This window comes from Gossypium raimondii, chromosome 10 (assembly GCF_025698545.1).
Source record: "Gossypium raimondii isolate GPD5lz chromosome 10, ASM2569854v1, whole genome shotgun sequence".
In the NCBI taxonomy this organism is placed as follows: Eukaryota; Viridiplantae; Streptophyta; class Magnoliopsida; order Malvales; family Malvaceae; genus Gossypium; species Gossypium raimondii.
The window spans coordinates 29498566-29513111 of NC_068574.1; the positions used below are offsets into that span (position 1 = coordinate 29498566).

A 14546-nucleotide genomic window follows, 5' to 3' on the forward strand; every position below is an offset into this window, starting at 1 on the left:
GAATAACCCTCTATCTCTAAGCCCATACACATATATAGATAGCCCAATTTCACCTATAAGAGCTCAACACATGTCACCTGAATTCAGAGCTTGTCTTTCATATTGGTTTACAGAATCAGAGAATGAAATAAATGAAAATCCAATGTTTTAAATACCCAATTACTCAATTCATTTGACTCCTAACTAAATTACCTTGTATCATGACTTGAATAGTGCCTCAGACATACAAGTGCACATTATACCTTTGGCGTGGACTCATACCATAACTACCTTTTTACTTTCCTATTATTATTTTCCAATTAACTTAGCAATCTGACACATAACCATCATTAACTTAAACATTTCTTAGAACACTCATCATATACGCAAAAAGAAGTACTTGGGCGAATACTACTTCACCATACAGAATATTTTGAAACTACGCGCCATAACCTTGAATTCACCAAAACTGGGATGTTACAAATGAGTTCAACAGTAGCCAACCTTTCAAGATCCTTGGCCTCCTCAATACTTGTAGCCTTGATAAAGTATCTCTTAAGAAGAGATCTTATCTTCATCTTGGCCAGTTTGTAATTAGAGTATTTTTCTCCAAGTTGAAACACCTGGTTTGAAAGATCACAAAGCTTTGCATAAAACTCTCCTATAGTCTCTGATTTTAGCTTTCTCAGGTTTTAAAATCAGGGGGTTAGCATCTGCATATTTGATTGTTTAACAGTGGAGGTATGTTCATGAGGAATCTCCAAAATATAGTAAGAAAATTTGGAAATAGTACTTTTATCAATCCTTTTGAATTCCTACAAGTCTACTCCACAGAAGATGACGTATAAAGCTTTGGAGTTGGAATTTGTAACCTTTTCTTCTTATTGGCTCTCTATACCATAAGCTTAGCCACTCTCACATTCTCAATATCCATCATGGGTGGCTCCCATCTAATAAGAACAATTCATCAGGCATGCTCATTAATGGATTTTATCCATGGCTTCATGCGTGCTTTCTAGTTTGCATAATGGTCAATCTCTAGCATTGGGGGACATGAAGTAGATAAACCTTCCATATCTTGAATTTAGCAACACTAGGAATCTCCACTAGCTATATTAAGTAGAAAGCTCTAATACCAAATGTTAATCTAAATGCAACTGCTAATAAACAAGCTAAGTGCTATAAGAAATGATTGGGGAAGTTGACATTTCTTCAAGCACTACGAAACAATGAACAAAAATAGGGGACACAAAAATTGTTTATGCAATTTGATTTCCCTACATCTGCAAAACTTAGCTCAATGAGAAATATCCACTATCTTCAACACTTACAAGAAGTGAACCTAAATCTATCACACCTTAGTGACAATTTCCTCACTTTTGTACCATTGAAGATTGATACTTTCACCATTAAATTCACCCGTGTGAACTTAGCTTGTAAAACCACAATACTTAGATTTTTACAATCAAATACACTCTCACAAATAATGTTCCTAACTTGAACATATTAACTTTTCTCAATAATCAGTACATAAACCTATACAAGTCTCTCAATTATATAAAGTTTCTCGAGACTTGCTAACATAATGAAGTTCTATATCAATCCCTATCAAACAACTAAACTTGTTGAATACAATAGAATAATAACAAAAAAGGTAAAAAAGGATTGTTGGCAATTAAGTCTTCAAATTTGATTCAACTTCCTTGATCCAATAGATTAAATAGGCATGATTCGATTCGATTCCTTAAACAAATTTCCCGAAGTGATATGATTTTCATTGATGGGCGAGATACAAACCACAATATTAGCACAACCCAAAAATCTTGTTCTAAATTGCTAATCACCTAAATATGGAAACAATCCAACCTATGACAATGCTTCAAGAAATGGGACTTCCTCAAGTACATCTTAGTCATTCCATTTTTTTTAACACAAGGCACATAAACTTGTAGATAAGTTGAGAAGTATATTCCATAGCCAAAATGTCACACTCAATATGCTACATTTTACTTTTCTTTTGTTTTTTGCCTATTAAAGTTTAGGTGAGAAGTAACAGGTTAACAACAATATTTATAGATCACTTGTCAAAGGAGGACAACGGTACTTACAAATTTCGGTATTGGTTTTCTAGTTGGATTCTAGGTTTGCCAATATCCTAATTGTAGCGTCTTGTTTGGTGAGAAAAGAAGAAATTGGTGAAAGAAAAAAAAATGAAAGCATAAACAGCGAAAGGAAAGAATATAAAGAAAAATTTACCTAACCACGTGAAAAATTTAAATGAAAATTTCACATCAATTTTTCGTAAAAAAAAATCTAACTACAACTAACCGGAGGTGAGAAATATTTAATTTTGAAAATTCAATAACTAAATCGAAAAAATTAATAACTAAGTGACCAAAATAGAATGAAGTCAATAATTTAATGACTATTTTGTACTTTACCTTAACAAATTTAACTCTTCAATATTTACAAGTCCTACCAATTTTATCACAATTCTAAAAGTTTAAACAAATTTAAGCAACAACTTCACACTTTCAGTCAATTTAGTTTTGGTTCTTAAGCGTGCAAAATTAAAAATTTTAAAAATAATTTAAAAATACATAAAATAATAATAAAAAAAGTTATAAAATACATACATAAGAATCTATAAAATTTAATAAAAAATTATAAAAATAATTTATAAATATTTTAAAAATACATAAAATTCTATAAAAATTCTATAAATATTTTATGTTATTAAATATTTTTATATTAAATATTTTAATGTTAAATATTTTAATGTTAAATTAATTATTTAAAACAAACACGGTGCCAAGGCACCTGAATTTCGTTTTTTTTGGACGAAAAGGCACCTCAATTAAAACTAGACTAATTGTCCTTAAAATAAAAACCTAGGACTAATTAACATAAATACAATAATATAATCTATTAGTATAATGAAAAATTACATATATCCCATATATCCGACACAACCCTCCCTGAATTCGGATAAAATATCTGCTCGAAGAATGACTATATTCATTTTTTGCATGTTATATCCCTGAGCAGTTAACACAGCTTCTCCTTCACCTGCCAGTACAGCTTCAAATTTTACTGAAACGGGTTAAAAGCAAGCAAAAAACAACTTTAACATTTTCCTTCTTTTTACATACATGAGTAGGATGATCAGCATGTACATTGCAATGAAGAATTCCCGAAGCACGCTGTTTTATTTGCGATTTTTCTAACTCGTGTTTCGGGAAGAGACAATGAAAATGTTGCCGGAGAAATCACAATTCTGTCCATCATATTTATTTTAGGGGCCTCAATAATTGCTTTAGGTGGAGATAATACCCATTGCATACTCCATATTGCAAGAGGCCTCATGTATATAAGTGATCGGTAATGCCCATTGGTTGTCCAACCTTCCGGTGTCTGGAACCAGTATCTGTTTGCAAAAGAAATCGGAAATAAATAGAGATTCTCACACCACAATCATTTTGATGGGATAGCAGTGAAATTAGCAAGCTATTGATGGCTATTGTCACCAAAGATAATGTAAGATCCACATGTTAAACACTTACCCGAAACCCTCTTCTGACCAGCCTGCAATGAAAATACCTTCAGCTGTAGTGAATGCTTCTTCCTCCATTCCAGCAAGAAGCATATTTGCCGCGACAGCATAGGTAACACCGGTCCATACTTCACGTGACTGCATACAAGACTCATCCACTTTTCCATTCGGATGCATTCCGTTTACAGCACCCATCCTGCCTCCTTTAACTTTCATCACATTGAAATCAAATATTTTCTGAAGAGAACTTCTTGTTTTGAACTCATCAAAGATGGGACCCAAGCCTGAAGATGATGTGTACCATTGTCCTGCCAGTTGGTCTGCTTGTATCGACTTACTATTACTACTAGACCCACTGTCATAGTTGAAATAAGAACCATTCCATAGTTTCTTCTCAAATGCTGATTTTGCACTAAAAAATTTGGTTTTGCATGTTTCAGCAAAGAACTTGTCGCCTAGCCGCTGGGCCATTGCAGCAGCAGCTTGGAGCGCGGCAAGCCATAAGCAACCACAGTAAGCACTCACACCATGAACAGTCCAAGCATCGTATGTTTGATCTGGAAATCCATCATTTTCAATGAGGCCATCATCGTCTCTATCAAATTGTTCCATGTATTCCATTGCAGTGCGTACAGCAGGCCAAACTTCAATACCAAATGCCATATCTCCTGTGGCAGCAAAATCTCTGTACACTTGAAGCACAAACTTGGAATTCAGATCCTTCCATTTGCTTGTATCATGTATATTATATGCATTCATTTCATTCCAAGGATCATGTGTCCCTAGATCATGAGGGACAGCTCCTCTAACCTTACGAATTCCGTAATTACCCTCTGCTAGAAACTTTACTTTCCTTCCATCCTCAGATAAAACTGCTTTGGCGAAGTCACGTTGAATATTGAGTTCAATTTTGGGAAAAAGCTCAAGAAGGGCAAAAGATGCATAGAAATGTACATCGTAAGTGCACCACATGATATATTCAACTCCTTCCAAGTACAGGAACCTACCAACATCTTCATTGCCATCAAGTTGATCCTCCGTTTTCAAGTGATGCGAGAAGTGCTTGCAGCTTCGTTTTTTCCTGGGAATAGTTGAACTGCCATTCTGTTTTAACCCAACACCGGTTGAACTGTTGCAACCACTTGTACTAGTATGTTCAAACCCAGTACTATGCCTACAATTCATTTCAGCTTCAGCTACTTTTATATTTTTGCTTTCTACTTTTATTGGTGGATCTTGATCACTTTTCACATCTGCAGATGGCGAGGAAGAATCTGCCAAGTGTTTGAATAAGTTAGCAACCTTTACTGACCAAGGTGTTGGTATGGGTTTTTGCCAGTATACAAGAGACTACAAGTTACAGGATGCAAAAATTAATTTAAGCTAAACCAACATGTTAAAAACTGGGCACCTAGTATGAGTACCTATCCAAACAGTTCCACCAGCAACCAAAAAGTAGAGCTCATTAAACAGAGTGAATTTATACCTGCAAATAAAAGACAAAGATTAGCTAACTAACATGATATAGGAAGATATATCTATAACTAAACACATTTTTTTTTTCTGGTGGCTTATAAGCATCAAATAACAATATCAGACCAAAAATACACTGATGTTATGTTTGGTTGGAGTATTATTTGTACCACATGTTTTAGTCATTAGTTAGCTATAAACTAATACAATTAGTAATTTTTAGCCACTCACATGAATTTTTTGAAGAGGTCTTATTTTTTACAAGAGTTTTTACTCATCTTTCTAATTTGCATGTTTAAATTTGTACTTGTTATTCTTTATTTCATGTCTAACTATTGTAGAACATTCGTGTTAAATAAGCTTTTTCCTCATGTTATTACACTAGTAAGCAAACGGAGCATGAATGCTGTGTTCTCTCTGAGACAGAATTTGCAGAACAATGATTATGCAGCTTCAAAGGCATAAATCAAATTGATTAAGGAGTAGTAAAAACCCCTAGAGAGAGTCAAAGATGCATGGTATTCTATGTCCCACCTTGACCTTGACCTCCATCTCCATCTCCCAATTTCATCTCATTCACTTTCTTCCTAGCAAATAAGGACGGAGAAACATGTGCTCATGGATACATTTTCATGTCTATTTTTGCACCAGCATAGCATCAGCAATGCATTGAGTTGTTATATAAATGTATTACATGCATTACATACACCCTCTCCTTACATCTAGTACCCAAATGGGAAAGAGAAAGGTTTTCCTGCATGCTAAGATTCATTCTTTATGGACAATCTAAATTAAAATAAGAGGAGGGTGAAAGATAAGATTGATGTAAAAAATAAAAGGTTGCACGGAATGTTACCATTCTGGCAGCCTTATATCCTCGAGGATAGGGCTTTGCCATTTCTCAATCTCTTCTTCCCAATGCTTGTAATCTACAAGCAATCAATCAAAATGCTATAGGTCTTAGGTTCAAATATGAAGTTAATAGACATTTACTAGTATCACTTAAAAGGTTCTGAAAACAAAAGCAGAAATTTATATTGAAAAGCATGGTTCCAAATAAACAATGACTTGTAAAAAGAGGATACTCCAAGATAATAAAAGGATACTCAAACCAGATCCATACTTGTTAGTGCATCATGAACCAAGTCCACAGCTGCTCTTTCAGATGTGCCATAGAATTTTGTGTATCTCCTGTAAGGAAAGGGAAAATTTAGAGAGGATTACATAAGATGACTGACTACAAAGAGCAAAACAGATATTTCTAGATTTAAAAACATCAGATGTCCACTAGATCAGCAACATATTAGCTATCTCCCAGGAAAAAAGGTACAGCTTCAACATCCTGATGTAAAAGGAAAAGTTAACGGAGACAGATGGTAGAGACTAATAATAGGTGTTTCTCATAGCTGTAAAGTTTTGAATTTATTGTGGCGTTAAATTCATGTTGGCCGTAGCTGCTTTAAAGAGACAATACCACTAACATCCGATCCCAGCTCTGTAGTGAACACAGCAAACTAAATACCTGAGCATGCATTAATGATTGAAGGATAAGGAAAAAGGTGCATTGTAAATACCGATGATATGAGCTCCCTTTCGAAAACTTTATTTTTGGAGAAGACCAAGCAAGAGCAAATGCAATGGTGCACTTTCCATGAGGTTCCACCCAAGCAGAGGCTGAAACTGCAGCACACAATGTCTCTCCAGGTGATGAAGGCATGCTTGGTCCAATATTGAAATTTTCACGATCAAATTGTCCATCCTTTGTATAGAAAACAACAATTTAACTCTCAGGGGGTCAGCAAAATGCATAGGATAGCCATAAGGGATGGAAAACCTCTAAAGAGTACAGTGATTCTATTAGGAATTCATGAAGCAAAGATTTATGCTTTGGACTGAATTCCATAATAAAATTGCAGCTAGGAAGATTGATGAAATGAAAAGGCAGGTAGACAGCCTTTTACACGAAACAGTACCTGCATCATTTTTCCCCAAATCTTCCTTGCTGTTATAAAACTTCCTTCAGTTAGACCAAAACAGGGTAGAACTGTTACATTGACATTCTGTGTTTCAGATGCAGCAACCGCAAAAGTGACAGGAGGGTTCCCCTTAGCAGTCCTGTGAAATGGCCAAAATTCTTAGAAACGCTTGAAATCAAGTCATAATGTAAGCAATATATACAAATTATTTATGCATATATATCATGAATTAAAGAAAAACACAAAAAAAGATAACAGGAGACAATATGAGGGATGGTTAATGTCTTCTTTGGCCCCTGAACAAAGTAATTTGTCCAATGTGATACCTATAGTTTAAATATGTACAATGTTGCACTATTGGTTCGTTTAACAATATAACCCACTCCTCCAAACATTCTTAACTCTCAATGATGGTCATTGACCAATCATATGATGGCACATGGCAAAATACCATCCCATCAAGCATAATTAGTTTCATGATCCTACTTGGCATTGACATGTTAGACTCGTTGAAACAATAAGGAATATTTAAAGTGAAAAAACAAAAACAAAAATGTAAAAAAGTTCAAACCCTTTATTCTTAACAGTACAAGTTGAAAGGTTTCAAAAAAGGAATGTTTATTTGGAAAATTTTCAAATTTTCCTTCATTTCTCAAATACAAGGAATACTTTCAGAAAAATTAGTTTTTTTCCTTTCTCTTACTTTATCCTCTCTTTTCTCCAACAATAAAATAAAATATTTTCCAACAACAAAGGGAGAGAAGAGAGACCAAAACATAGGTAAAATATTTTTTATTTCTTTTAAAATAAAATTGACTAAAAATTTTTATGCTTAAAAATAATAACACAGGGCAATGTCATCTATACAAATTGCTACTGATGTTGTGGCAAACTTATGCCACGTCTCATCTTAAGACTGGCCAGAATCAACACTATCTGGGTCAAAACTGTAAGAAGAATGAAGTGCATCGGTAGGCCAGCTGATGTTCATTTTTAAAGTAACATATATCACACTAGACCATTTAAAATAAATACTCTGAAGCCCAAACATGAACAAATAGTATCTCACTGCCAACGGTGAAGAAAATGTCCAAGAAGCTTATAGATAGGAGGAACATTTCAATGCTAATTAAAAAACAAGGCAAATTTAAAGAAAAGAACATGAAATATATAATATTTTCCACAGAGCAAGGAAAAACTTAATAATAAAGGAGTTAAGCAAGCTAATTTTAATTTTAATATTCTATGATTCTAGAAAATTCAAGGTCTCAAGGTCTCAAGGAATGACATTGTGAGAAGGAAGAAAAGAAGTTTCAGGAAGAGACAATAAGAACATTGACGAGGAATCCTTCTTGAAAGATCTAGTCATTCTATAATAATAATAATAATAATAATACGCTAAATACAATACAACTGGTTTGAGTTTTTGGTTGTTGCATATAAGCCTCCTGTATTTCTTTCAAGCACCTAAGGCATTCACACAAATATATAGAGAAGGTAGCGGATAAAAAATTTGCAGTTTTTGTAATATCTAAATCCAAATCCACAAATCTACAATAAGATCTGAATCTATTTATTATCCGTATTAAATCCAAATATAACTCTTAGAATCCAAATCCTAATCAAGTAAATTATCTGTCCAACATTCAAATCACAAAATATTTGAATTTATAAGTCAAAAAATAAAATAAAAATTGTACAAAGTAAAGAGAATAATAGAGTCAGATATTTGAATTCGTTATCCACAAAAGTGAAGTAGATGCGAATAATGGATATCCAAATTTGTATCTGTTTTTCGCAAAGTAAGCGAATTCATAGAATGGATATCAAAATCTGAATATTATGCGGATCCAGAATATCTAAATCCACGAAAAGCAAATCAGATATCCACAAATATCGAAATCTGCACTATCCATTTTCATCTCTACTAACATGCAAAGCAGGTTTCATGAGACAAGGTAAATTGAACGGTTTGTGCCTTTTCACATCTAGAAAAAATTAGGCAACTAGTGATTTCTCTCCGACACTTTAGAAATGCAATAATCAGGCATACCCCTTCACATCAACATTCCAAGTAATGAATCATGTCTCCAAGTTTTAACAAAAAAGAGAAAGAACGGTGTCCAAACTTTCTTATTGTTCTATCTCAAAGTTTGTGCAAAGGGTTTCTGCAACGAGCCATTGGAAAATGTAGAGTTCTCAAATCTTTTCATTTTCGAGAAAATGTCATACAACTTTTTCTACCAGCACAAATATGTTAATATAACCCAAAAGAACGTAGCCCAACTTAATTAGATAACTATCCTATCCACTTACAATGTAGTGTGTGCGACTTTTTTTTAACTTCACAAGCATAGTTAAGAATCCAACCCATACACCTTTTATTAATTTTTATTTTTCTAAATATAATCCTAGTATGAAAACATATGTTTGATTCTCGACTTTGCTCATAGAGTTAAAAAATCCCTTAGCAATGGATAAAATACAAATCTAATTTAATTTATAAATTTAGTAAATTATGTAATTTGACTAAGCCACTAATTGTCATTAGTGAAACATAACCTTTTCTTTTAGATTTCATTTCTTCCCAAGGTCAAATATTGTCAACAAGAGCAAAGCCAGAAAACTGCTTTAGGGGGAGCCAGAAATGAATAATAATTTCTTTTTTGTGGGGGCAAAGTGCAATTTTACCATTATATTAACTTTTGATTTTAGAAATGATTGGTGGCTTATTTAAGAGTCTAACATAGTCGCATTGTATTTTGCTCCTTTTTCCATTTCTTTTTGTCCCCATTATTTGTGAGTTGTCTTTTTCTCTATTTCCATTTATGTTCCCATTATTTGCGAGTTAGTGTGTAGTTAAAAGGGCTGAGACTTGGATGGAACTACCAAGAGAAATCAGCAAACCAACCATCATATATAGCTATAAGGGTTTGATGACTTGCTTGTGATGAAGAAGTACGCCAGAAACTCCATCTTCACCTCTATCAAATAAAACGGAAGGAAGTTAAGATATTTTCCAAAGTGCATGGTTCAAATGGAAAGAACATACACAAGAGATACTAACATGAATGGTTCATTGACATGATCTCCTGATAAGTGTGAAATTCCACCAATTGAATTCTGCAGAAACAAAGATTGATTAATGAACATACAAGCACCTGTAGTACCATTGATTTGAGTAAAACTATACAAGTTTGAACATAGAATATGAACTACCGCCCAAGTGAAGAGTAAGCTGACTTTTGCCCTTTCTTTTCCAGTATTCACCAACTGCAATAGAATAAGTAATGGTCAAGTAAGGAATGAAACAAAGAAATGGGCCATTAAATATTCTCAGAAATAACCAATTACAGATCAATTCTAAATTGTTACATAAGACCAAAACCTGTTGTAACAAGTCATTAAATTCTTGAAATTAGATGCTTAATAAACATACCGTGTAGACAAAAACAGCTGTTGGAAGACTGCTGTCCCTATAATCATGTGGCACAAAAGGTGATATCTGTCGACAGGACACTTTTAGGTCTGGATCTGGTTCACCTGAAAAAGTAACAGATTGTTCAAAACAAGATTCAAGGAAAAATAAAGACTTCTAAAAACAAAGAAAGTTTGACTAATACCATCATATATTGTCCATGCTCTAGGAAACAAAGCATGGTATGTAGAATGCTGACCATTCAGATTCCATCCCCATGAAGAAATACCCTCATCACTAGTTTTGCTGAGAAAGCATACAACTAACATTACACTTACAATCTACACAATCTCTAATAAAGAAAATTGTCCCAAACTTCAAAAAGATGATGAAAGAAAGAAAAATCCCTATTCCTTAAATCTAGGCAAGCCCCAAAAAGTACGATGGAACCTTTCTAACTTCTCAAGAAAAATAAATTAATATAAAGGCACTTCGAATACACAAAATACACCATCATGAAGGACACTGCATATTTAACAATGAATTAACACACCCTCCCAAAGAACCCTCTCCCTTCCCTTTTCCGCTGAGCACTCGTCCCAACTCTGAAAAGGAAATTGCTTATCAACCATGAAGTAGCTAGCATTTCCTTACCAAATAATTTTGGAAAGGAAGAGGAAGTTCAGAGATCAAATACCAAGCTCGATAAATAAATAAGTACCAAGCTGAAGGCAATTTTGCAGTCAAAAAATGACGAAGCAATGAAGTTTTAATGTTATAAATAAAATGCAAGAACTAGAACATAGAAATCAAACTGGATACTATTTGCTCAATCAAATTTTGAATAGAATTTTCCCAGGTAACAATTTTCATAATTATCAAAACCTGCAGCTCTGGGTTCTCATAAGGATATTAACAGCTAAAATTAATGACATGCAAAATTTTCAGTTAGTTGAATAGGTATCAACTGCTGCCCCTTGATATGATGATATTCACAAAGTGAAACGAACAAGGATAGAATGACCAAAGAAGATAATCAACAAAGTACACAAAGTAGGAGAGCTACTGACTTACATGCACATCATCAAATTAATTTTGCAAGCCACAGATATATATGATGCACCAGTCAAAGTTTGATGTTAAATGCATAATTACAGGTCTCGTATACCACTTAAGGTGAACCTCATATACAACCAGTCAATAAAAACATGAAAAATATCTATTTCTTTTAGCTCACAAAAATGAAAAGATATACAAGTATCCATTTTCTTTTAGAATGATTGTAGTATTGCTTAACAGGGTTTTCTTTCTTACCCTAGTCCTTCATGCTGTCCGGGAGCCAAAACTGATGCGTACTTCTTATTCCCTCCATCGCGAGATATAAATATCTACAATATCAGAAATAAATCAAACCGGCAAGAAGAAGAAATTCTGGTTTAACATTTCTTGAGCTATTTTTTATTTTTTGTAATCCCTTATCTGGGGGGGACTGGCCATATCTGTTTCATAAATTTAAGTTGGAAAAACTGCAACCATAATCTACTAATAAAATAATATTGAATAATTGATGGTGCACAGCAACTACATGATTGGTGCTAGATTTAAAATGAAAAAGAATGTCATCTTATAAAATTCAAATATTGCCTCTCAAAACCTTTTAACGAAAATGTCAATTTGTCTCATCAGAAGAAAATTTCAAGTTCAATGCATATACATGAGTTCAACTGATAGTCCTAAAACCATATGTTGACCGATCTTATATTATATACATATTTTTGGTTTTGGATCATTCTCTTGAAATAAATCAGTTAAAAACTCATAAAAAAATATAACACGAACAAGTAAATAAGTAGAAGGGCAGAGCTTTACAGAAAATTGATTAGCCATAACAGGTGAAATGTTGCAAGTTCCAGGGATAATTTGCCATTGCCTGAACTCACCTCTGAAACCCCTGGATATACTGCCACTCCTGCAACATGATTTGCCACCGTTAGAGTACATGAAAAGTTCCAGCACTAAGAACTGAATGTAGCTAACCAGATTAAATACCCCATCCCTCCCAGTGGAACTCCTTGAGATGCAGATGGCTTACAACTTTCTCGGGTGAAAGGGTCAATGGGTGCTTTCTGCACATAATCATGCGATAATATAAAAAAGAAAAACTCAGAAAACATCTTCATCCTGCAGTTGTGCTATCTAGGAAATAATAACCTATTTCTAGAAACTAAAAGGTGGAAAGAATATCAAATGAGTGTAAACTGAATTAAACAAGAGAATTACCCTTCCATGAGAAGCCTCTTCCCTGACATAGGACCATAGACGTATGCCTAATCGCACCTAAGATTTCAAAATTCCCAGACCAAGGTAACCAGTACAGGATATCAAGCATACTTGCTATACAGAATTAATTATCTCTTATCTGGAATCAGTCAAGCAGGGTCTTCTATCACTTACCATCTGTATTGCTTCCATAAATGTAACACTGAATTCTTTAAGAATATTAGCATGGCTGTTTAACCTTCTTCTCCAAGCTTGTTTTGGTGGGGCAGCACTATCAAAATTAAACTATAGAGAACCAAACCAAAAAATTCACTAAAATCAGTACAGAAGAAAGCTTAAATTAATCTGAAATAAAAACCACGATTATCATGTCAAATAAAATAGTTCTCATATTAAAGAGATGTGGCATTGAAGACCCAAAATTAAATCAAAATGTCACTTTTAGTCCTTTTACTCAGTCATATGTATGCAGACGGAATATTGTCATATTGCTGATTTAAGATTATCAGATATGAAATAATATCAGGAAGAACCAACTGTATTAATTTGAGAAGAATCACTGTCAATCTCTTCCCTACAGTTGAAACGAATACTGAAATGATTCTAATTGGCATCAAGTTCAAAACCTTTTTTCTTACTTCTAACAATTTACAGGTTTTTGACCAGACACCAGCCGCAAAAATCAACTAATCGTATCTATGGCATGAATCGTATCAGGCCAGCGATCCTTTTTTTTTTTTCCTGAATTTTGACGAGACGCAAGCTCGCAGTGAAGCTCTCATTAATGGTAAATACATAGAAAAAGGATCATTTCCAAATATTTAAGTAAAAATTTAATTAAATAGTTCCTAAGGCATGTCTTATATGCTATCTACAAAATCAAGCGCGATGATTGAATTAAATAAGAGGCAGAAAATATACAAAATAAATAGTTCAAATTTTCTACAAAATGAATTTGAAACCTTATTACTTTAGGATAGAACTAATTCCGTGGAAGAACAACCTTGCTCCTCTTAACTTTTAGACTACTACTATTTTTTTTCCTCCGCTTTTACACATTTTCTCAGGAACCAAACAGAACGAAATCAACTTAGAAAAAAAGAACGCCATAATCAACAAAGTTATCCCCGTTAATATTAAGAAAAGAAAAGAGGCAAAACAAAAAAACTTACCAATTGTAAAGTATTACGGCTGACATATTCTTCAGGCGGCCATGAATTCTTTTTAGAATGAAATAAGTTTCCAGTAACCATGTTGACTAATCAAAATTCAAATTTCCACTCCAATAATGTCCTGTCCCTTCTCTTTAGTTATATGCTTCCCAAATTCATGCGATCAACAAAAGAAAAGGAAAAATAAATAAATGCAAAAGAACTTGGGCGAAAAAGCCTCCTATACTCGAAAGATCTCTTATTTATATTTTAAAAAAAGAAAAGAATAGAAAAGGAATGGAAATGCTAAATCAGAGAATCGCGGGATCAGATATGTAGGGGTACTTTAGATTTCCGTGTAGAAAAACTGGAGAAGCGTTAAGCATTCGGGGCGGCTTTTTTGGGATATAAAAATGGAAAAAGAGGAGAAATAAAAATTTAAAATAAAAGAAAGAGAGAGAATGAAGAGGGGACGGGTGGAGCCGTAGGGTTGGCGCGTGGAAGAGCCCTTTGGACTTTGGAGCCTTGTCAGCTCTCATGGATCGCCAGGTGGGTGTCAACGCTACAATAAAGTCCAATTTCTTTCATTTTTTATTTATTTGTTAATATCATATTTCATCCAAGTTCAAAATACAATAATAATGTTAGGTTAAAATTTTGGTTTATTATCAACTCGTATATTAAAACATTATGAAAAATTATTACTAAAAAACATG

The 14546-nt window shown here is 33.7% G+C and overlaps 1 protein-coding gene across 5 annotated transcripts; it reads right to left on the reverse strand.

Moving 5' to 3' along the window:
• Positions 1-2880: 2880 nt before the first annotated feature.
• Positions 2881-14243, reverse strand: LOC105777488 (uncharacterized). Of its 5 annotated transcripts, none has more exons than XM_052622141.1 (18): positions 13852-14243; positions 12854-12964; positions 12680-12736; positions 12437-12525; positions 12269-12368; positions 11714-11787; positions 10605-10705; positions 10421-10524; positions 10201-10254; positions 10049-10104; positions 9927-9965; positions 7057-7120; positions 6580-6764; positions 6129-6196; positions 5862-5934; positions 4957-5018; positions 3543-4806; positions 2881-3406 (listed from the first exon to the last, which is right to left on the reverse strand). In XM_052622141.1, the coding sequence occupies exons 1-18, from the start codon at positions 13930-13932 to the stop codon at positions 3145-3147; spliced, it is 2844 nt and encodes a 947-aa protein (XP_052478101.1). In that variant the 5' UTR covers positions 13933-14243; the 3' UTR covers positions 2881-3144. The 5 variants fall into 5 exon arrangements, with proteins under 5 accessions (XP_052478101.1, XP_012456248.1, XP_012456249.1 ...); XM_012600794.2 differs by having other exon boundaries at positions 6979-7120; XM_012600795.2 differs by having other exon boundaries at positions 6979-7120; positions 12449-12525; positions 13852-14242.
• Positions 14244-14546: the final 303 nt, after the last annotated feature.

Excerpts from the sequence above, each read along its gene's own strand:
- LOC105777488 (XM_012600794.2), bottom strand. The coding sequence starts at position 13,932 with ATGGTTACTGGAAACTTATTTCATTCTAAAAAGAATTCATGGCCGCCT. Across the intron at positions 10,525-10,604 it reads AGCATGGACAATATATGATG|GTGAACCAGATCCAGACCTA; the intron begins GTATTAGTCAAA and ends TTACTTTTTCAG. Across the intron at positions 6,197-6,579 it reads AAAGGGAGCTCATATCATCG|GAGATACACAAAATTCTATG; the intron begins GTATTTACAATG and ends CTTTCCTTACAG.